General features: G+C 43.5%; 1 protein-coding gene across 4 annotated transcripts in view; it reads right to left on the bottom strand.

Annotated features, from left to right (window-relative positions):
* Positions 1 to 20154, bottom strand: part of PPFIBP1 (PPFIB scaffold protein 1) — a 52524-nt gene extending 32370 nt beyond the window's left edge. For 3 of the 4 annotated variants that reach the window (XM_010176933.1, XM_010176934.1, XM_010176937.1), the window contains exons 1-5: positions 20070 to 20154; positions 17968 to 18173; positions 7080 to 7166; positions 5745 to 5858; positions 5053 to 5184 (exon numbers count right to left, since the gene is read on the bottom strand). In XM_010176933.1, coding sequence (XP_010175235.1) covers positions 5053 to 5184; positions 5745 to 5858; positions 7080 to 7166; positions 17968 to 18173; positions 20070 to 20133 — 603 coding nt within the window. In that variant the 5' untranslated portion in view covers positions 20134 to 20154. Of the gene's footprint in view, positions 1 to 5052; positions 5185 to 5744; positions 5859 to 7079; positions 7167 to 11966; positions 12066 to 17967; positions 18174 to 20069 lie in introns of those variants that run through there. The other variant, XM_010176938.1, reaches the window with a different exon arrangement.
* Positions 20155 to 22781: the final 2627 nt, after the last annotated feature.

The following is a 22781-nucleotide window of genomic DNA, read 5'->3' as shown; positions in this document are numbered from 1 at the left end:
TTCCTTCCTAGTAGCTAGTGTGGGGCTATGTTTTGGGTTTGTGCTGAAAACAGTGTTGATAGCACAGGGATGTTTTAGTTGTTGCTGAGCAGGGCTCACACACAGTCAAGGACCTGTCAGCTCCTCACCCCACCCCACCAGTGAGGAGGCTGAGGGTGCACAAGAAGCTGGGAGGGGACAGAGCTGGGACAGCTGACCCCAACTGACCAAAGGGATGCTCCATACCATATGGTGTCATGCTCAGCATATAAATCACGGGGAAGAAAAAGGAAGAGGGGACATTTGGAGTGATGTTGTTTGCCTTCCTGAGCAACTGTTACGTGTGATGGAGCCCTGCTGTCCTGGAGATGGCTGAACACCTGCCTGCCCATGGGAAGCAGTGAGTGAATTCCTTGTTTTGCTGTGCCTGCACACATGGCTTTTGCTTTATCTGTTAAACTGTCATCATCACAACCCATGAGTTTTTTCACTTTTACCCTTTCAGTTCTCTCCCCCATCCCGCTAGTGGGGAGTGAGTGAGCAGCTGTGTGGTGCTTATTTGCTGGCCAGGGTTAAACCACAACAGTTATCCATGTTCAAAATACCCCTATCAGGCAAAATGAGTAACAAACCAAAAGTCTTCTCCTTTCATGAAGAATATTGACTTGGAGTAGTGTCAAGATGCACTCACAATGTCACAGAAAACAGAGCAATCTTGCAACCAGAACCCAAGAGTGTAAGATCTTGGAGCAGAAACTAAATTCTTCTGCTTAATGTGTTACAGGCCTCACAGGTAATTGGATCCTTTACCACTGGTAACTGGTCACCAAAAATACTGTAAAATTTCTCAAGGGTTAAATAGAAACAAAGATAAGCCCTAACAGCATGCTTTGCCCCAAAAATATTTTCAATTACTCCCTTGCAAGCACAACATTAACTCATGTCTTAAGTTATTTGCAACACAGTAACTGTAAATGACATTCATCCTCTTCTTTTTTGAGGCAGAGGAGTACCTTAAAGGGTCACCAGGTTCCATATGCAGGCCCTCCTTAGTACAAAAGACATGGCCAAACCTTGCCTAAATGAGCAGAAGAAAAAGAAAAGGCCCAAACAGGGCTATCTCCCCCGTTACTGAACTGCTATTTAACTCCGGGCAAGCTTAGCAGACGCAGAGATTGTCAAAGGCACTGAGGTTCCCTAAGAAATCCTAATCCTCCCAGGGTGTTTCACTTTCTTGCTTGCTGCCCTGAAACATTTACCCTTTTCTTCCACTATTCTCTGTTCAACTGATTTTGACTACAAACCTTTCACAGCAAGGACTACGCCCTGCCCGCTCCTGCAGTAGTCCCAGCAAAGAGATGACAGCATTGTCTGAAACCTGAAGGTGTCCACCATTGTAACCTCTTATGACCCAAAGAGCTTTTGGGACCAGTGTGATGCTTGAGATGTGTATGTCCCCGTGGCACTCAGGGTGTTGTGCAGGTTCATCAGGATCCTAGACCAGACCAAAAACCCATGGAGTTCCCTGGCTGACTTAGATGAATCAGCAGTAAAAGTCACCCACATGGTGGCCAGTGTATGGCACCTGCTTTGTTTGCACTTAATACCTCCTCTTTGGGCACCCATAAATGGGTTAAAATACCTGCCCTGGGTGTAATGCATGTTCCTGTCTTAAAAACCTGCAAAACCGGAAAGAGCCATGAAATGGTCCTCTTCTGATCCACAGTCAGGTCTCTCCATGCAAACATCCAAGACCTGTTCCTTGCATGGATCCATGAATGGAGCTGATAGGGTGGGACATGCAGACTCTAATTGGTCAAAGGCTTTTCCTTCCCTGCTCATGTTACTTGTGCTCTTCATAGCGGGGACAGAGAGGCACAAAAAAGCAATGATAACTTTAAGCTTCAGGGGTCAGAGGCTTCCTTACTGGCACTGGAAACACAAACCATATTCGTCATTTTGCTCCACTCAGAAATTCATCTGCACAAAGGAAACTGGTGGTGTTTAAATTATGAAGAATTCCCCATGAGTGAGCCAGTTTGCCCTCTGGCTGTGGCTTCGAAGACCATGTCTGGATATGGACTCCTCCCTAAATAAACTCCCTTGTACGATATTACTCAGACCACCCATGCTCCTTAAGGAAAATAATACTGGTGTCTGCTGAGAAAGTGGAAAGACTGGAATGGTTTAAAGAACAGAACAATTATAAATCTCTATTAAGTATACAATTAGCTTTGGAAAAGCTGTGTATTTATGAACCCCTAGACAATAAAGTCCTAGAGCACAAAGGAAAAAAAGCTTACAGATCTAGTGAAGCATCTGTTTAGAGAATGAATGGTGAATATGAGAAACCTACCAAGCTGGAATGGGAAGGTGCAATGACAGACACAAGTCAAAACTGGATAATATGAAGGATTTAATCTGAATGGTAATTCTGTAGGAGACAGTAGCTCCACAAAAGTTGTTTTAAGATGTCAATGTTGTTTATTTTCTCTTTTCACTTTCTTTTTCCTAAATAAAAACAGAAGCAATATTCATAGTTTTCCTTTCCCAGTTTGGGTATGAAATTTCTTCAATTTTTAACACTGCATGTAAACATCATGATGTGTTTTACAGTAGAACATTTTAAATATCAATTTAAATACTCAGCTCTGCTGAAATAATTGATCATCTACTACTTTAAGTAGGAATATAATTAGATCAACACTGAGTAAAATATCATGTACTTCTGAATAAATACTGCCTCCAGAATGCCTGTTAGAGATTTTGTATGGCCGAGACCCTTAAAACTAATTAGCCATTAATTTTTCCACTGAACAAAATGGAAATTAAGACACAATATCCCTTTCAGTGTCTAAGCCTAAGCCTTTTCACAGCTATAAAGTGTTGAAACAAAGAAGAAACAACATAATTTCTAAAACACTAAACTACATGATTCTGTTTTTCAAAGGGAGGGAGTAACATTTTAGTAACAGTTCATTAGTTCTGGCATAAATATCCAGGATACAAATTTATATAGCCCCTAATTATGGTAATTACCTTTAAAATGTAATTTTGGTTATCTTATTTTTATCAAAGACACTGAGCGAATTTCAAGGTATTTCAAAGAAAAAGGTCTTCAGAGCTGCCATGCAGGTAAGCTGCTTCCACAGAGCCTACAGAGCTGCAGTGCATGTTAGGGTCCCCACGCTGTAACCACTTTTCTGGGAAGAGAGGTAGCTCCATGTCTGCCTTCTTGGTATGCTGAGTTATGCTATTAAGTTATGGAGAGACTGCAGTTCAGGGGGAAAAACAAAGGAAGGGGAGTACAGGAAAGCTCAGCAATGAATCACATTCAATAAAAATAAAGATAGAAAGAGAGGAATCACTCAAAGCCTAATCACTTTTGTTACCTGTTTTGGAAAGCACAAGAAACCACAGGGTATTTATAAATGGAGATGTGGTGGAATCCAGTTCTGAAAGCACCTGCTCCTTGCAATTATTTGGACCAAACCTTGCCTCCCCAAAGCCATTTATTGCTGATGTCAACTCATTTATCATTTGGGCTGCTTATGATAGGTGAGGAGAGTTATTTGCTGTACACTGTAATTCATGAAAGAGCTGAGCATTGTGTGGGCAGAGAGACCTCACGGGAGCTGTGAAAGCAGCCAGCTCAAACACATCTCCTGTGGATCAGAAGTTCTTCAACGATTCCCTCCGCTTTTCCCCCTGCCAATTTCTCTAGCATTGCCGTGCACAGTACTTGCACGAACTGCAAAATCAGCTGCTTTTAAGGCAATGCTGTGATCCTTCACATAACACCTGGTGTTACTCTAGCAGAGGAGTTCCTCCAAACTAGAGGAGAAGGTAATGGGAGGCAACATGAATCCAACCCACAGCTTGGCTACACCCGGATATGCTACGCTGCAGGAAGGGACGCTGCTATTGCTATGTAAATCATCACCACCTTTCAAATCTGAACATGATTCAAGTCATTAGTTTTCAACCTGTGGACTCCTTTGGGTCTGTGGATTACTTCAGAAAGGTCCAAAGAAAGTAATTCAAAAGCAAGGCTCACTTTTGCTGTTATATTTGCAACACAAGTGAGGAACAACTCTTCTCTGGAAAATATGTAGGAAACTGGAAGGGAATTGGTAAATCACAGTGATTGAAGTGGAAAGGGCAAATTTTGTCTCCTGTGACGACATTATATCTTCTTTCCTTCTAGAAATGAATGACATCTGGAACATCCACAATACAAACTTCTGACATTTCAGCTCGTTTATGAACCCAGAATTGGAAATTTTGTTCTGCTTCCTAGGCAGACTCCAAGGTATTTCTGATATTGGGTACGTCACCCTGGCAGCAAAGCTCAGTCTGACTTTTGAGTTTCCAGGAAAAATTGCATATGCCCACTTGCTTTGAGGCTTTCTGGCTTAAAACACGAGCAAGGTTCAGCTACACAGATCTGTGGTGCACAGAGGGCAAATGCCTCAGGAGAGCGCTGCCAGAGGTGGCAGCTCCGCCTGGCACTGCACACCACTGGGCTTGGAGACAGCTGAGATGAGTGTCTGCTGGCCTCTCAGTCCTGGGCTTCTGTAAGGCTGGGGTTTGAAGTGAGGCTTCAAAATGCCCTGACACTGAGTCACTTCATTCTCTCTGTTATCAAAACCAAAAGTTATGTCTTTTAGCGTGCTGTGTCTTTGCATGCACATGCTTTTCATATCTGCAGTGGGTTTAAGCGCTTGCCTCAGACAGACCTTACTAAGAACACAACAGTTTCAAGTTGGGACAGGAGAGAGCAGTGTGTTCATGACTGTATTTAAATCGATCCTAAATACTATCTCTCCTGAGATCTGATGGCAAGAATCAAAAACTGGTTTTGGAAATCTTTCTTTTTTTATAAAACCAGAGTTTACCAAAGAGGACACTTTTTATTTTAAGAGATACAAGTTTTAACCTTAAAGATGAGTTCCCTTCTTGCCTGGAAAAATAAATAAATAGATAAAGAAATAAATAAAATTCTCTGGAAATTTTCAGGTAATGTGAAGCCACACACAGCTTTCACAATTTATTCAGTTGGGTTGTACTCACCTCTGTGTCTCTGAACCTGTCCTCAAAGTCCAATCTATCCTTCTCTACAGATGTAAGCTTTAACTTCAGAGTGGAAATCTCTGCCATAAGATCCAGCTTTTGAGTTTCAAGGGATGTTCTGCTTAAAAGCTCCTGATTCAAGATAAAGAGGAAAAGTACAGAATTATTCACCCAAGAGGAAGAAATCAGTAATTTATTTCTACAGGTAAAGGCTGTTTTCATGAGGAAAAGCATCACTCTCTTCCTTGTGCTATTCGAAGCCCTGAGATAGAGCTATTTACCCATCTGACAGACTCCAGGCACCTAGGATGCATCTGAGATCATGGGAGCATTATGACAGGTTGGCTGCTAGGATGAGGAAAAAAAAGCTTGTCTGTCATCACAGTTGCTCTGGGCAGCAAGGAGCTTTGAGAGGAATCCACCCATCCTGCCAGAGGCTTTTATCCAAGTCTCTTTCAAGTTCAGTGGGGAAAGGCTCAAAAAAGAGCAGAACTGCATTCCCACAGTGTAAAGCAGCACTGACATTAGTAAGCACAAAGACTTTAAAGCAAATATGGTAGAAAACTACCACCCAGTTAAGAGACATCAAGTGGTGCAACACCTTGAAGTGCAATGCTCGCACTGAAGCAAAATGTAATTCGTTAAGACAGAATGAAGACAGAGAGCAAGATAGACACAGGGCTGTGAAATACCTGCTGCAGCATCTCTTCCGTGGCATTCAGCTTCTCCCGGTGCTCCTCTAGACAGAACTCCAGATCTCGAATCTTTTCTCCCTGGGCCTCCACCTGGTCTGTAAGCACACTTACCTGCACAGTGGAGAAAAAGGGATGCACATTTAGTACCTTGCACCCATGCCGTATGTGTCACCTGAAGAACTGTATGTGAGTAACAGTGATGGATGGGCCAAAGAGTCAATACGACCATACAGGGGGGAAGGAGGAGTAGCAGAGCTCTGCAGTGGACACAACACGTGGCAAAGGTGACAGGAGAGGAGGAAAAGGTCTCCTCTCATGCTTACTGGGACTTCAGCCAAAGTTCTGATGGACACACTGCAATTCTGCACCTGCCCTCCCAACTTGTCCTGAAAATTTTCACAAGGGGTGTCTGCTACATTTTATAGCCATACCTTTGCTGTGACAATACATTAACTAAAACCCACTAGCTCCCACCTTAACAACCACATAGCTAAACCTCACTGCATATAATTCATTCTCCTTTCCAAGTGATTGCACACAATGTACCATAGCATACAGCTTCTTCTTTTCAGAACAATAAAAGCAAAGGAGGTTAAAACACACGAGCCGAGGCTACATGAGACCAAGACAACACCTTTGACACCGTAGACCAATTCCCATTTTGCCTTTTCTGAATGAAGTTTTTGTTTTAAACAGGCTCTTTCAAGGAAATGTGTAGTACTGCTGGGAATGAGGGCAAGTTGCTTAAGAGCAGCGCTCAGCATTGTGACAACCCCTAGGCCAGGTCTGCATCAGGGTATATAGCAGGATGCCTGTACAGACCAAGGGGTGCCAGGTAGTTCCAAATCTGGCAGCAAGAACAAGCCAGCTGGCAAGCGCACCCTGGGCTGACCCAGTCCAGCCCAGCAGCAGGTGAGCAGGACCTTTGAGGAGCTGCTTGTCCCCTTTCGCTCGTTGACCAGTCCCACAGCTTTTGTGACCTTTCATGAGGACAGGACATCTGTTACCTGACGCAGACAGCATGTGAATGGTCATGCAAAACGGTGATCTTAAGGATACACATGAACTAAGAAGGTGGTCGGTCTGCAGACCTGCTCAGCTAACAAGATTCAAAAAGAGATCAGATACACAGAAAGAAAGGCCTTTGGATTCTTCCTGCAGTCTAAATTCATACCTGTCCTTGATCTGGGTTAACTCTGAGGTATCAGCAAGCCTTCTGAACGCTGTCCAAGACAGCATAACTGCAAATAAATCCTCAGTGGTTTTATCACATACTATCAAAAAGTCTTATGAATGTAAAAGTAGAAAAAAATAATTTAGGTGACTACTCACTTGCAGAACAAGAGATTCCTTATCATTTTCCAGACGAGCCAGCCTTTCTTGATACACATCTCCATTCCCAGATATGTGTCCATTAGTCTGAAAAAGACGGCAAATATTGCACAGTCAGCTATTGTACCGTAAGTGTCAGTCAATGTTATTAACACACTTAAAGAGTATTTTTAGCTGCACAGTTCAAGAACAGATTTAAAGTATTCTCCAGCCCCAAAAGGTTACAAAATCAAAGAAAGGATACACAACCACGATTCAGGACAAGAATTGTTCAGTGACTTAAAGACGAGAAAGGAAGAACCTTCTGGTGACCTAATTCTGAAAAATTCACTTACTGCACATTCAGCATTTTGTTAACAAAATTTGTGCTCAGTGATGTACCATGCTAAGCCATACTTGCAAAGAGACAAATACCCTGAGACATTCACCAAGTGAAAAAAAATCAGCATACAATCTACAAGATGTGCATTACGCTTCTTGCAAGACAAACAATTTTTTCTAAAACACATAGTAAGAGACATCCTTTTATATCAGGCACATTTTACTGGGTATGGGTGAATGTCTGCACTCTAAACACATCTCTTTGCAAAGCTGCCTGAGGCTAAAGAGAAACAAGAATACATGTTAATGCTATCAGAGTTCAGAGAATCAGCAACTTTCTTCATAATAACTTCAATGCTCTTGAACGGTGAGAAAGATTTTACTCTACCCATATTCAAAGCTGTCTCAAAGCACTTTGTGATGGATGCCACAATCAGATCTCAGCTCAAAAAAGAAATTCTTGTTCCCATCACTGCATAAATTGCTTGGAGGAGTCTGAGAAGCTGCTCTGAAATCCAGCGTGCTCAGCAGAGACTCCCACTGATGCTGAGGGGCCTTGATTTCTTTCTGAATATCTGATGAAAAGAAACCAGGCGACTGATCCTCATGCCCCGGTGAGACTGCAGCACAACCCTGCTTTGAGAGGCCACCACCACTTAGGAGCTGCAAGCCTTGGGCTCCTGCTTTGAATCTCCCTTTCACCAGCTCATCCCCCCTGATTGCAGAGGATGCCTCAGGAAACCTGCTGGTTTCCTTCTTTTCTAAACTTCTCTTCTAAATTACATGTCTGACCTTGGGTGGTGGGAGAAACTGCTTCATTTGAAACTGAAAGAATAGAACTCCCACCAGCACAAGACTAGACACAAAGCAAACAGGAGGGGGTAAAAAGTATTTGACCTCACCTTAGTGCTCTCAGGAAATCAGGCTGTGTCCTGGTAGTTTTTAACTCAGCGTGCAGTAGCAAATGTGTCTCCCAAGCACACATGTATAACTTTTACAAGGTGACCATCATACTTCCCCTGAAATCACCAGAGCTACAGCAGACTAAGAAAGGATGCTCTCTAGTAATTTGTACCAATATCTCATATCCTAATGATACCCTGAATCCGAGTTATTTAGCAGTAAATTAGTAGTCCTTCTGACCATCCAGACACAAAGCACCAAGGTAGAAGTAATCTAAACTTCTGAGTTTGCCCTGTTTTTCCCCTGACCTCTACCAGAGTCTAGCTCATGCCATAGGATTTCCATTCAAGATCAGCGAGATCTTCAGTTCTGTAATGCTTTAAATTTAGGTGAAAAAAGCCAAAGAGTTTCCAAAATAAACTTGTTAAATGCTCACCTAGCAGATTACACTTTTAAATTTCGCAACTTGACTTGTAGGTGAAACACAAACCCGAGGTTTTTGCATACTTTTGCTATTCTGTAGCTCCCTTCTCATTTAAAGTCCTTCAGTACATCTCAGGCACTTACTCAGCCTCTGTAAGAACAGTATATGTATTTTGTAATATACAACACATTTATCAGTCCAGTGTGTGTGTGATGCAGGAAAGTGATATTTATCCCCCATTACAAGCAAAGACACCCCTCCATCCTGTTGAGGCTAAACATGAAAGTCCTTGTCAAAGCACAGACACAGCTCCCTGCCTCCCAACCACCACCTCAGTGCCCTAACCACTGAACCTCCTGATACCTCTGGTCAGTGTAACCAGACACAAATTAACTAAAACCAAAGACTGTGTGAAGAAAATGCAGGGAGGTTAAGTACTGGCTTCACGCTATGATGAAAATGTCTTTACGATGCTGTGAAAACCGAAGAGGTGTTAAAGCAGAATGTTAGTCATTGTGCATAGCATCTTGCCAAGACACCTTTGTTGTTAAACTCTGTTCACATTTCTCAAAAAAATGTTTTACTTGGCACATCATACTTGGCTTTAAAACAGGAGAATTGAGAGAGTGACAGTTCAGGCTGTAGCTGCACATTGCCATAAGAAAGAAGGAGGAGGTGATGGGAACCCCAAAGAGGACTGGAGTAAAGGTTATTCTCCCACAAAACCAAATACAAAGATGTCTTTGCTGGCTTTTGCCAGAAATATTTTGTATTACCTGTGTAAAAACAGACCTCCCGTAGTACACCAAAACCAGGAAACTTTGTATACAACCCAACAGTAGTTTGCTTTTTCCCTGAAACGTTGTAACTTCTGCATAACATATGGGACTAACTCTACATTTTAGGTATGAAAGGGCAAGAAAGTAACTGACTTTGTTTTCAGTGGGGAAAAAGATGCTGGAGAAAGGATGACACAGGCCATGGCAACTATTTCACAGAGCAGCAGCCCCAGCACCTCCTACAGTGGTGCAGAGGGACCAGCAGGTACTGGCCACACGATGCCTTCCTGCTCTCTCCTCTGCGCTGTCTTCAAAGGTAAGAAGTTGATTCCTGACATGATTTTCTTCCCAAAGAGATGAGGAAGGAAGAGAGGAGATGAAACACATGTAAAGAATAATAGGGTAATGATGGCAGTGGGCAGGACTGAAGAGAAATGGAGGGGGAAGTAGCCCAAACACTGGATATGAGAAACTAGTGCATCAGGAGATGGGGTGGAGGGAGCCCCACCAGGCAGGAGCAGGCTGCAGGGAGGTCTGAAAGATGCCAGGAGACCTGGTGTGTGCAAAACCCAGGTGAGCAACACTCAGTGTGTACTTCAGGAGGAGTTTCTCTCCACCTGAGGATCCGCAGCCTTCACTGGGACTGAGCCTGGCAACTACTCGCCCTGCAAAGCAATGGCTCCGCTGTTAAAAAAAAAAAATAAATAAAAGAAGAAAAAAGAAAAGTAAATATCTGATTCAGCAACTGCCAGCGTATTTGGGGCACTTGGTAGTTCTGGGTCAAATTCTATCACCAAAGTTGATACAGGATTAACATAGCTGTGTAAAATGAGCTTTGCCATTTTCCAAAGGTCACTCTTTTTCACCAGCAACTTATGAATCTATCTTCAATTAAGAGTTAGACTTTGCATGTGTTTTCAATTTAGGGATTAACTGCAAAACACTGTATGGGAAGAGAATGCAGATTTACCAATACCGATTTTAATCTTAAAAACAAAAGAACATTTGTCATGATGCCACTGAGGCTTCGCAGAAGTTTAAGGTTAAGCATTTACTTAAAATGCCTTATAAGATCAGACTCAGTGCACTTTAAAACTCTGCAAGATCAATCCGTGGCTAATCTGTTAAAAACGTGTATAAGCTTTGTCTGCAATCATGTAAGTGTAAAAATCCACACTGCTCTGGAGGGAATTATTCCTGTAATAAGTAGATGCACCACCAAACTTTCACAGCTTGCCTGCCCTCAGTCTTTAATCTCTTTTCCCTGGAAGTGAGTTAGCATTCCAAACCACAGTAAAGTTTTTAATAGCTGCTGTTTTAAAACTCCTAATAAAAAAACAACCAAAGAACAAAAAAAATTCCTTTCAATTGCTGAATTCTCCTTTCAAAAATAAAACTAATTTTTAGCTTACTGCAGCTGATACCCTAATTTCCCTTCATTTTCTCTTCTGCTTTCGAGACAAAATAAGTAGCACAAATCACACTGTTCTTGCCGGAGACGCAATTTTATTTGTATAGAAGGAGCTGCCACTCCACAGTATTATTTTCTTGTACAGCAGATTGCACTGACTGTTTTGACCACCATGGTCCAGCCAACAGTTGGGCAAGTGAGCTTTCCATGACATCTCTTTCCTGACCATCTGGAGTTAAATTAGAGCTCATCAACATGCTTACGTTGTTCAGATCATTATAATACATATTCCTTCTGCTTAGTTAAGCACAGCTATTGCTGTTCTGCTTGTTCACTCAGTTCTAGCAATACCCCTGCAAGGGGGCTCCTCCAGCCTCAGCTACCTCAACATCACCTGGTGTGCCCCGGGCAGAGCCTCCAGGTTTTCCAAGCACAGTATTCACCACCATTTCCCCAGCGATACAGAGCTTTACCCTCTGTAAGTATCGACTCCATCCCAGATTCATACTGGTCAAATCTGAATACAATCCATACCAGTATTTAACCAGTTTGTGTGGGAATCCACCGCAGCCCTCCCAAACCAGCATCTACATTTCACACCCCCCTACTCATGGCTCTGAGTATTTGCAGGCTGCTCCACATGCTCCGGCAGCAGGCAGACAGACCTGCTGCTAAGCTTCTCCTAAAGTTTACAGATTAGCTCCTCCTTACAGCACGAGCAGAGGAAAAAAACCTGCAAACCCACCCCAAAAACCCCTCTGCATTATATTTTAAAGCTTCACTACAATAAAAGTGAATTCTGAAAGAAAACCATCTTAAGACAGACTTTCACTCTGAGGAGTTTACCTGAAACATTTTCTAAATATAAATAACACAGCTGTTGAAGAGGGAAGATGCAACCGTTTCAAAATATTCAGTTTCTTCAACAGCAGCTCAGCTGGTATCTGATACAAGACAAAGACGAAAAGCTTATTCCCCACCAGTGTTGCCCAGCTATGTCTTGTCCCTTGCAGAAATGTAAAAGCCAGAACAAACACAGATAGCCTTACCTTATTTAGCCAGACACAGTGTCCGTGAATGTCCCAGCTATACTCCATGCTGGTCATGGCTATCTTCATGCATTTAAGGACGTGAGTGACTGTGGCAGGCAGCTGAGGCTGAGCTGCAGCCCCAGCACTGCAGGCGCCCGCTGTGCCGAGCGGTGCCGTCAGGGCTCCTCTGAACCGAGACAGAGAGGTTAAGTGACCGAGAGGTTAAGTGACGGCAGGTTTCCTCGCCTAACCAAGGATGGAGACGAATGTAGCAGCAGAGGCAGGGATGTGGGAAGTGGAGTCGAGAAGCAGCAGCGCTCCTCAGGCGGAGCAAGCAGCTCCTCTGGGGAATTAACACATCAAAGCCCGGGAAGATCAACCTTCCTTCCCACCTGAGCTCGCCACCTGACGGGATCCCAACATAAAATGACCAGGCAGCAAGGCAGAGGAGGGTGCAGGCAGGGGGGCACAGAGCTCTGTAACCCTGGCCAGGAGAAGGGCAGCCCCACACAGGTGGCAGCTGGCCATCTCCACCCTCACTCCTCACTGAACAGCGCAACCCACTCCTCTGCACCCTCCCAGCCCTGCAGAAATCATCCAACCCAAAAACACAGGAGAAAAGAGCGATTCCACTTCCTTTACCAGACTACAAGATAAACAGAAGGGAATTTTCTTTCCTTGATGGGCTATTAATTGTAAAAGCTGGAAGAATACATGTAATTCACTTGTAGGGGCCAAGAAAAAGAGGAAGGAAGAAGTTGACTCAACTGTCCCAGGTCTCACAAGTGATTTGTCCCAAGTTTATGTCATACTTAAGAATGATGTAAAATGCAACAGTAACAACCCCTGTCCTCACATTTAAGTTTCAATTTACTCAGTAACAGCAGCAGTATAACAAACCCTTAGTATTTTTGACCACTAAGCCTAGCTCCAGGAGTCCTGTAATAATCTCAAAACCCACAGCTTTTATTATTAAAAAGAAACATGTACAACTACCATTGATAGATAAAAATCTCAAAAACATGAATACTGAATAACGCAGAACAAAAGAGTGGAGCAGAAACTGTGTTTTTCAAGCCAGACTGATGCATTTTGGATTGAGAATGGTGATTTTCGATGGCTCTGCCATTGGGGCTGCCCCTACACTCCAGCACAGGACTGCACGGGCTGTTCTCACTGCCAGTGAACTCATCCACAATGCATGAAGGTGTCACATCCAGACATGCTACAAATGAGCCTGTATTATCTTCCAGTGTTAAAAACAAACCAGTCTGGATGACCCCCTTTAGCAAGAAGCAAGGTCCTGTGTTTCAAGAACTCTGAGAGGTAGATGTCTCACAGACAAAAAGTATTGCCGGGAGGCAGTTTATGATCACAGGCTGAAATGGTATCACAAGGCTCTTTTTACATTGTGACTTCAGGAGGGATCTCAAAGAAGTGTTTGGTGGTGAACCTATGTGCCACACATTACCATAGGACCTTTCGATAACTAAACTCAACATAAGCAGAAGCTGAGCCAAATGAATGCACTGTACGCCCACACTAAGACAATCAAACAACCAACTTTGGTTTGAAGACAAGATTTTTCCATGAATAAGAAATATGAGATGATTTCTGGCTAAACAAACCTCTTCCTCCACTTGGGAATCACCCTGTTGTCCAAACAGGCAAACACATCTGTAAGATTACAAGCTATGTTTATCCAGCCAGGAAAATTTCTCTCTGAAATCTAATATCCCCTCATTTAACTCTCACTACTCCCAGTCACCCTCTGGAAGAACCAACTTGTTGAAGAAGTGTCAAAATCTGAGGCTTGTCTGTGAGACAACAGATCTGCTATTCTTTTTTTCAGCAGAAAGCCTCTGGATAAAAAAAGCCACTATCGGTACCACAGCTCAAATTAACTATCATTTTCAGAGATGCTGAAAGTGTTCTTCAAGAAACCTTTGGAGGAAACAAATTTTGTTTTGCTTTAATCTTCTTACAGTCAACTTCAAAAATTAATTTTTCTGAAGTGAAAAAAAAAAAAAAAAAAATATATATATATATTCAAATTCACAAAGTCACTTCCAAAGCTAAAACCACAGTTGCACTTGCTGTGGATTTTAAAGAAAAAGTATTATACTGACTATTTTGTTCCAGGGAGCATGTCCTTTAAATAGGAGAGATACATAACAGTAGCTGCATACACAAGTTCAGACCAGGAGCTTGGGGAACCTGGCTCTGAGATGTGGGAAGGGACTGTCCACCCACTTCTACCCTTCACTCTCCTTCTTAACAAGACACAGCTGGTTTCCTCTTTCTGGGAAAGCTGTTGCATAAGATGCATTTAAAAAAAAATAACCCAACAACAACAACAAACCACTATAAAGAAAAATAATAACCAGAAAGAAGACTGTCTCTTGTTTGTTTCAACTGAAGAAAAACTGGAGCAGCATTCATGACTGAGAGTATTCTGAGAACTACTATTCAAGAGACAGATCTATCAACTTCCAGCTGGCACAACGGGGCTGCCTTGTCTTGCAAAAGGCAAAGTTTCATTTAAAATGGTCTTGTAACTGGTGATGATGTTACAGATTACTTGCATGCTGTCTATATTCAAGCCAGAAGCTCCATTTTCACAAAGTACAGCACATGTTTTATTAAAGCACACATCAGAATATATTAAACATTTCTGTTGATCAGGAGAGATCTGAAAAAACTCCAAAGCTTTGGAATAGTTATGACGTGGCTATGGATTTCAGGCCTGGTCCACAGTGAAAGCACGCAGTCCCAACACGTCAGAGCTTAGAAAAGGCCTCGGTTCCTTTCCTTCTGAACAAATGGTCTCATTTGTAACTGTAACCACAACATTCACCTGCCATCTGCTTGCACACGGAGACATGAGCAGGGTTTCAGCAACACAAGAGATTGGATTTGAGTTGTAGACAGAGAATTAGTAATGATGTTATAGTTAAACTGGTTTATTCGTTCAGCACAGATCTGTATTTTCAACTTCTCTGAACTCCCCTTGGGGACCATTTGATGGCTGCTCTTGGAAAAGCTCTGCCAGATGTCCGGGCACCGTACGTGCGCTCTGGTGTCACATGGCCATCTGGTATCCACCAGTTAAAAACAATCAGCATGAGGAGTTTTAACTCTTTGGTCCTTTTTGAGTGCTTGCATAGACTTCTCCAACACACTGAGAGGAGAAGGAAGGAAGTGGTCACTAAGTAGCGATACAGGGACATGGGACAACCAATTCTCATACGGTAAACATGAATGCTCTGCCCCGTTTTACAGAGACGAGCAACTTCAGGAGACTGCTGTCAGACTCTTTTCCCAGGGCACCAGCAGTTTCTCTGCAGGGGCCAGGAGAGGATTTTTCTCTTGTGACACACTGTTTGGCAGCAGGGAACACTATATCCTTTTTTCCTCTGAGACACGAGACTGGCTTAGAGCTTTGGATGGGATGTCACACACCAGTTCTAGCAGCTTTGACTAGCCTGCTGGATGCAACTTCTTCATGTGTGGAAGATTAAACGGATTTCAAACCAAGGAGGTGTCTTCCCTTCCTCGGTAAGGATGGGCACAGTTGCAGAAAGCTCTCCTGCAAATCATCCGGGCACTTCACTTAAGACCTTCCTGCTCAGACAGGGACCAGTGACACTGGTGACACCTGGAAATCCCATACCTGTACTCCAGTACAAACTGTAACGTTCAGTCTTTCCTGCTAGGGGCTTTAAGGATGCCAGACAGTACAGGGGAGACTCATACAGTACAGACTGAGGAGAAGCATAGATGAAATAGCTATTTTCTGTCATCTTTTGTACACACAAACCCTGGACATCTTTTCCAGTGCTCAGGAGGGACTAAGCTGAACGGCACAACAGAGCCCTTCCTCTCCCAGATTCAGCTCATGACCACAATGGGCTGAATTACCGACTCACTGCCATGCCGTGATCCACACCAGGCAGGTCTGAAGGACCTTGTGCCAGATCTTAACAGCCAGGCATCCCTAAATCACACATTTGCCACCACAAGGGGCAATAACTGGATTCACCTCATTAATCTCAACAGACACTACAGCCTCCAGCCACACTGCTGGGTCCCTTTACTCCAGAATAACATGGTGGATCAGCATCACTAAGCATGGACTACTGATGTCTATGCACACCATGGGGAGAAGTTAATTTTCCAAGTCTGTTTATCTGGCATATGAACATTTTTTTATTTATAAAGACTGTACTTGCATGAAAGCTTGGTTTCTGCCCTGCACAGAGCAGACTAATTACACTGATGTTCACTGCTGTACGTTACAGAGGGAGGAAATGCTGATGTTAGCAGGAACACTGCGTGTTTTAAAGATTCAACTTGAATGTCACTCCCATCTCCTCCTGATCTCAGCATTGGCTGCCACACTTTGACAGTGGGGGTGAGATCCAAATTCCACTGGAGGCAGTGGGAAAGCTCCCATGTGCTTCATTAAGTTTTGAGTGTTCTCAAATGAGTAGTTCAAAGCAAAGAACTAAAAAAAAACCAACCCAAAACTCTCCCCTCAAAGTGTTCCACAAGAGCTAGTAAGTGAGCCCAGCCGTGGCTGTACTAGCCCAGGTCCCCATCTCTTCCTGCAGTGCTGCACACAGCCTGTGTGCCACTTGATGGCACATCCAGTGCCACTCAATGGCACATCCAGTGCCAGCTGCAGCTCCACGCCTGGCCCGTGCTCCCGTGGCAAACACAGTCCTGCACCCATCACTGTGGGCTGTGGCATCATGTGCTGCAGCTCAGCACCAAAATAAATCCGTGTATTGAGATAAAACCACTTTTTTGCAAGATCAGCCGTGGATCCAGGGTGACTGAACTCATTCCACGGGAGGGTGTGATGCCCCTCCCAGGAAGGTGACAGCGGCTTCCCATCCTGACAGCAGCAATGCATCGGGTGCAACACAGAGCCACCACAGTGGCATGTCCTGCATCAGACCCAGTCTTCGTCACATCTGGCAACCCCATTTCAGAAGCAAAGTGTTACCTTGGCCAATGCCAAAAGCATGTCAAATGGGAAGAATCTTGACGCTGTTGTAATACAGATTTGGAAAAATCTGCGAAGCGCACACCTGCTGCTGCTGTCATTGTTACAGCTACAGGCTGACTCAAGCCCTGAAGCACCACCTCCAGAAGTAAGTCGACTTCCACTGCTGTGCTTCCCTAAAACCTGTGCACACCCACACTAACACAAAGCAAACCCTGTCACAAACCTTGAGCACAAGGATCCCTATTTGGTCCTGCTAGGAAGTCACCAGTCACAGGGCACCTGGAGACAAAACCAGGGGGTCCTTTGAAAATGATGCCATGGAACTCACCTTCTGATAAGCACAACATTTTATTTCCCAGCATAGTCTTCAGGTAGCCTCTACTTGAGCAATTTTTTTATTTTTTTTTTTTAATGGAGGGCAGAGTAAAGAATGGTCTTATCAGCTGTAAGTTGGTGTACTTTTAAAGCAAGTGTGACAAAAACTGGCAGATTCACAAACACAGAAAATACAAATTTGGGTTGATTCCCAGGTTTAAAGGGATGCTGAGCTTCCACCACTCACTTCTATTATAAACCAGGTAATGAAGCTCAGTAATAACACTGGTTGTAGTAGAAAATATGCTATCAAAAATGCTTTTCAGCAAAAAGTTTGTATTGAAAACACCTTTTTTAACCCTCCATTTAAGTGTCTGATTCCCATACAAGTGTCTTACACAAACCTCCGAGATGAAACTCCAATTACCGAAAATTGTTTGCTCCCCAAAATGAGGCATGGTGGTACAACAAAAAACCACACAGGCCAACCCACTTGCGCAAAGTATTTGAGCTACAGCTTTTCCGAGGCTGCACAGCAGCATCTCCAAACCAGAATCTTTTCTGTTTGGTTCTTTGAAACCTGCTCTAAAAGTTTTAAATGCCCTGCACAAAACAGAGCCCTGCTGCCTGAGTCGGTCTAGCTAACACACAAAACGAGCGCGTTACAGGTAAAACAAGGCGAGACTGTACCATTTGACTCTGGAGCCACTCAATCAGAGCCTCTGCCGTCGAGTCCGGGACCTGGCAGCGCAGCCCTTCTCTCTCATCAGCTTCCATCATCTCCAGTAAGCCCCGCAAGTCCTCCACCAGATGCAGCGCCCGCAGGCCCCCCATAAATGGGGAGGTGGGGGACTGGCAGTCGAAGATGCCATTGGAGTACTCCAGCGCCTTGGAACCTGGAGGGAGCAACATTGCATGGGGTCAGGCACGAGGCAAGCAGGTCAGACACTCAGCAAGACTGAGAAATGCTCAGGTGGCATGCACTCCCTGCACACATTTATCTGAACCAAACTCAGTGCTGGTGCAGGATTCTGCCCGTGCCACGTGGCAATCTGAAGATGAGCAAGCCCTTGCGGGCATGCTATGTGGACGGCAGCTCCAGCAGGAAGGAGGTGGGCTGATCCGACAGAGAACACGTACGCCACAACTGTGCCCATGGGTTCAAGGCACAGGCTGGGCTCCTGCTCCCCAGGATGTACTGGAGGTTGAAAGTCCTGTGGGGGGAACAGGCTCTGCTAACGGTTTGAGTCACCCTGTAGGGACTGCATGACCCAAGTCAGACTCTGATGGTGTCCAGAGGAAATCGTGCTCTGCATTTTTCACATAGACATATGTTATGCTGCTCCAAGGCACTGGAAATATTTTAAAAGAATAAAGAAAAATATGAAGACAAATAAAAAAACTAAATCACTTCTCCAAGAGAATAAGTTTTAAACCCAACAGTTTGACATGGTTGCACTGATATTTGAATGCTAATAAAGAGAAAAATCTCTTATTTGCATAAACTCACAGTATGTATATTCAACCTACATTAAAAGTTGCTATATATTAAGGAAGGAAACCATAAATTCAGGATTAAGTTTGGTTTAAGTCAACCTAGCTAATTCCAACTACACTGATTTGTGACCTTAATACTGTAATGCCTCGGCACAATGAGATGTGTTCGTGACAGAGCATCATTTGTACTGTCAACTTTTGGAAACTGCAGTGATATGCTATATATGCACTTCCACAAACTTTCATTCATCTCATCTGGTACGACACAAAAATGCGAGTATTTTGCTAAATCCCTTTGAAAAAAATAGAGAGAGAAAACCTTCACAACAGCACAGGAGTTGATATCCCTTTGTTATATTACTTCATAGGTCTGTTCAGACACATGGGTAAATTAAGTCTATGGTGACTTAAATATCTCAACATCACTTTTTATTTTTATATTAAACCTCATTTTTGCCATAACCAATTTAGGCTCTTGGAAACGCAGACACATGATTGGATCCAAATACCCGTATCTACTTATGGAAATTACTGAAGTCACAGCTTATGTGTATTTTTAGAGATCATTATGATCCAACTGAATTCACTTTACAGGTGTTCCTGCTATGAGTCCTTAATATCTTAAGGAAAACTGCAGAGAAAAGTCATTGTTGAAACAAAGCATGCACTGTATGATGATTTTTTTCCCTAAAGGAAATTATTTTAAGTGGAACTATTAAAGACTTTATAACTGTTTTGCTGTCCTTGCAGAGTATTTTTTCAGTTTGGGCAGCTGTTTGCATAGCTCTGCTGGAATAGGATTAAACTACTAACTTCTTGCTGCTTTGCTCCTCTGTGTTGTGTACTTATATTATTTTCTAAGCCACTAGGCTCAAAAGTATAGGTTGTGATGCCTCTCCTTGATCCACTTAGAATTTACAGGTGCTTATAAAAAAAATAAAATGTTCAAGGCAGGTTGAAACCAAATGTTTGGATCGAGAGCACTCCAATTTTGAAAAAAGGAAAATTCAATCCATGTTTTAATCCTGGTTTGAAATGTGTCTTGTCCTCAGCTTTCATGGTGCTACATGCACCAGCTGAACTGCATCACTCAACCACTTTGAGCAGCATTTTGAGTCTGTGTGTGAGAGTCTGTGCAATCCCTCTTACTCCATTTATTTGTAATCCCTAAACTATAATGGAAGACACCAATCTCTGTTACCAGCACATTCCCTTCTCAGCCTGAAACTCTGCTCTCCAGGTATGAGAAAGGAGGACCAGAATAGCTAAACGAACAAGCTGTCCCAAGTGTTTACCTGCTATGATGCCATCCATCTGCTCCAGAGCTGCAGCGAGCATGTCACTTGCATCACTCATCATCTTTTCTCTTCTCAGGAACGATCACCAGCTACACCATAAGGAGCAATAAAACACCGATAGTGTGAGTTGGATCCGGAGCCTCAAGCCTGAAATCCAATCTGCAAAAGAGAATTTCATTTCACTGCGTGTTCTCTGAATTCAGACATCACCATTGCTGGACTAGCAGGAAGACTGGGGTCATTCGCTGACCACAAGACTTGGAGGTGTTCACCACTAGACATGAACTGGCATCAGCGAATCAACGTACCAACCTGACAATCTATTTCCTGCTGTTGGTCAGCTCGCAGACTGCTCTGCCCAGAGGTGCGTGCCACTGAAGGGGCATCCCATAGAGCACCTCAAAAATCCCACAGAGCCCTTCAGGGAAGCTCGCATAGAAGACTGAGGGCTTCTGTCACTAAAAGGAAGCTGGAACTCAGCAATAAACCACATGTCTCTGCTGTACTTTTTCTCCCCAAGAATTTGCTGGTATAGAAAAAGAGGAGTCTGACCATTTGCCCAAGATTTCTGGATGTCTGACAATCCAGAAGTTCTGGGCATAGAATCATTTGCCAACAGGCAGGATATCTCAAATGCCCAGGACTCACTGGACATAGCATGCATGCACAGACTATCCCCCCAACAACGCTGCCCCGAGCTTAACACAGATTCATGCTGTAACCATGCAGTCTGATCTTACCCTCACACTTGTAAAAGCCAGAAGTGGTCCTCAGAGGAGTATTTCCAGCAGAGTCTGGAAAAGTGAACCTGCCTGATGTGCTGCCTGGGCAGGTGAACTAGCAGACCCAAAATCCTGATGGGCTACTAGGTAAGCACATGCTTAGGGGCTTTGCTGAAGTGGAGCTGCAGAGGTCAGGGGTGTATCTGATCCCTTCACAGTGGACACACAAGCCACCAAAATAGCCCAGATTGTCGGGGCTTTAATCTAGGACATGCGAGGCTACTTCTGCTATGAATGCAGTTAGGGAACAAAGCTAAACAAACACCAGGAAGGAAAACTCGCTTTAACCTTTTGCATACCCTGCCATTTGGCTGTTGTATTAGGCTGTACCGCTTGTTGACATTTGCCCCAACATAAGCAATTAAGAAAGTTGTTCGCAGTTTCTCTGGCATAAGTCCTGGAAAACAGTCTACTAAAAACCAAGCCAAACCAAAAATTCACATTAGAAATGGAATTTTCTCCCGTATGAGTCAACCTTATTGATTAGCTCCAGCTGGGAGGAAGCTCTTCTTGGAGACTGCCAGATAGCTTTGTTGAAATGCTATCCTTAAAATGCCAACAAACATTTCACCTTCCACATCAAAAATGTTACTACATAAAGAAGGTCCAAACTCAAAGGTAACTTTTGAAGGACAGCACAAAGACTACTGTGCTTTTGGCAAACTGCCTTATTATTTAGCTGCCAGAGTCAGAAAAACAAGAGAACTTTAAAAAGTAAAAATACCAGTAAGTTAAGGCATAGCATCATAACTGAGGACTTCCAGCCTTCAAGAAGGAAGCCCCCAAAATTAAACACAATGTAAATAGTAAACTTCAAGCAGTACAATACCTGTCTGAAATTCAATCTGCAAAGAGAATTTAATTTCATTGAGTGTGCTCTGAATCCAGATATTCAGTGTCTGAATACACACATCCTTCAAGATATTTGGTCCAATGCCTCTACGCCCAATAAAAAAGAGCAGAAAACTTAGCTTTTGCAAACACATTCACTTGGACAATTCTGAAGATAGTCTTGTCCTTTTCCCTTTAGGATATCCTGGCTTGGATAACCTGGTCCTGATGCCCAATAAAAAAGAGCAGAAAACTCAGCTTTTGCAAACACATTCACTTGGACAATTCTGAAGATAGTCTTGTCCTTTTCCCTTTAGGATATCCTGGCTTGGATAACCTGGTCCTGATGAAGTCTAGTAAACATGGGCATCTGCGTTGGATTTCCCTCTGAAGGCAAAGAGCACACAGAGAAACCCCAGGGCTGCTGCTGCCCCAGGCAAAATGCTGATTCCTCATAGTTCTAAGTGGAAGAGGACCAAGGACACAAAGCATCCACAAATCCTCAATGGATAATTAATGTTTGGGAATCTGGAGTGCCCGTGATCTTCTCAGTGTGCTTAAACACCTGATGGGGTGAGGAAAGAAGATGGAGCCAGACTCTTCTCAGTGGTGCCCAGTGACATCACATGACACAATGGGCACACATTAAACAAAGAAAATTCCACTTAAGCATCAAGAAAATTTTTTAAAAATAAAAATCTCTTTTTACTGTGAGGGTGGCAAGCGCTGGAAAGGGGTCTCCATCCTTGGAGCTACTCACAGACTGACTGCCCTGCGTAGCCTGCCCTGGGCCACCTCGCTTTGGGCAGGGGGCACACTGGAGACCTCCAGAGGTGCCTTCCCACATCAGCCACATGGAGCTCAGCACAGCTGAGCATTGAATGATCAAGCATTAAATACAGTATCGAGGAGGCTGCCTAGGCAAAGAAAAGTTGCAGGCTAAAATTGTGCTAAGGAACGGAGTGGTCCCTAATCATGTTTGTTCACAGTGCACCCCTTGTTTCTCACCTGCTGTCTAGGAGAGACACTAATTGGGGGCAAGGAACTGCTAATTTACATTTAAAGCACAATAAAGCCATGGCTCATAGGCACAGAA

The sequence above is a fragment of the Antrostomus carolinensis genome, unplaced genomic scaffold, assembly GCF_000700745.2.
Source record: "Antrostomus carolinensis isolate BGI_N321 unplaced genomic scaffold, ASM70074v2 scaffold22981, whole genome shotgun sequence".
Lineage (NCBI taxonomy): Eukaryota > Metazoa > Chordata > Aves > Caprimulgiformes > Caprimulgidae > Antrostomus > Antrostomus carolinensis.
This window is presented reverse-complemented; position numbering and strand designations above follow the sequence as displayed.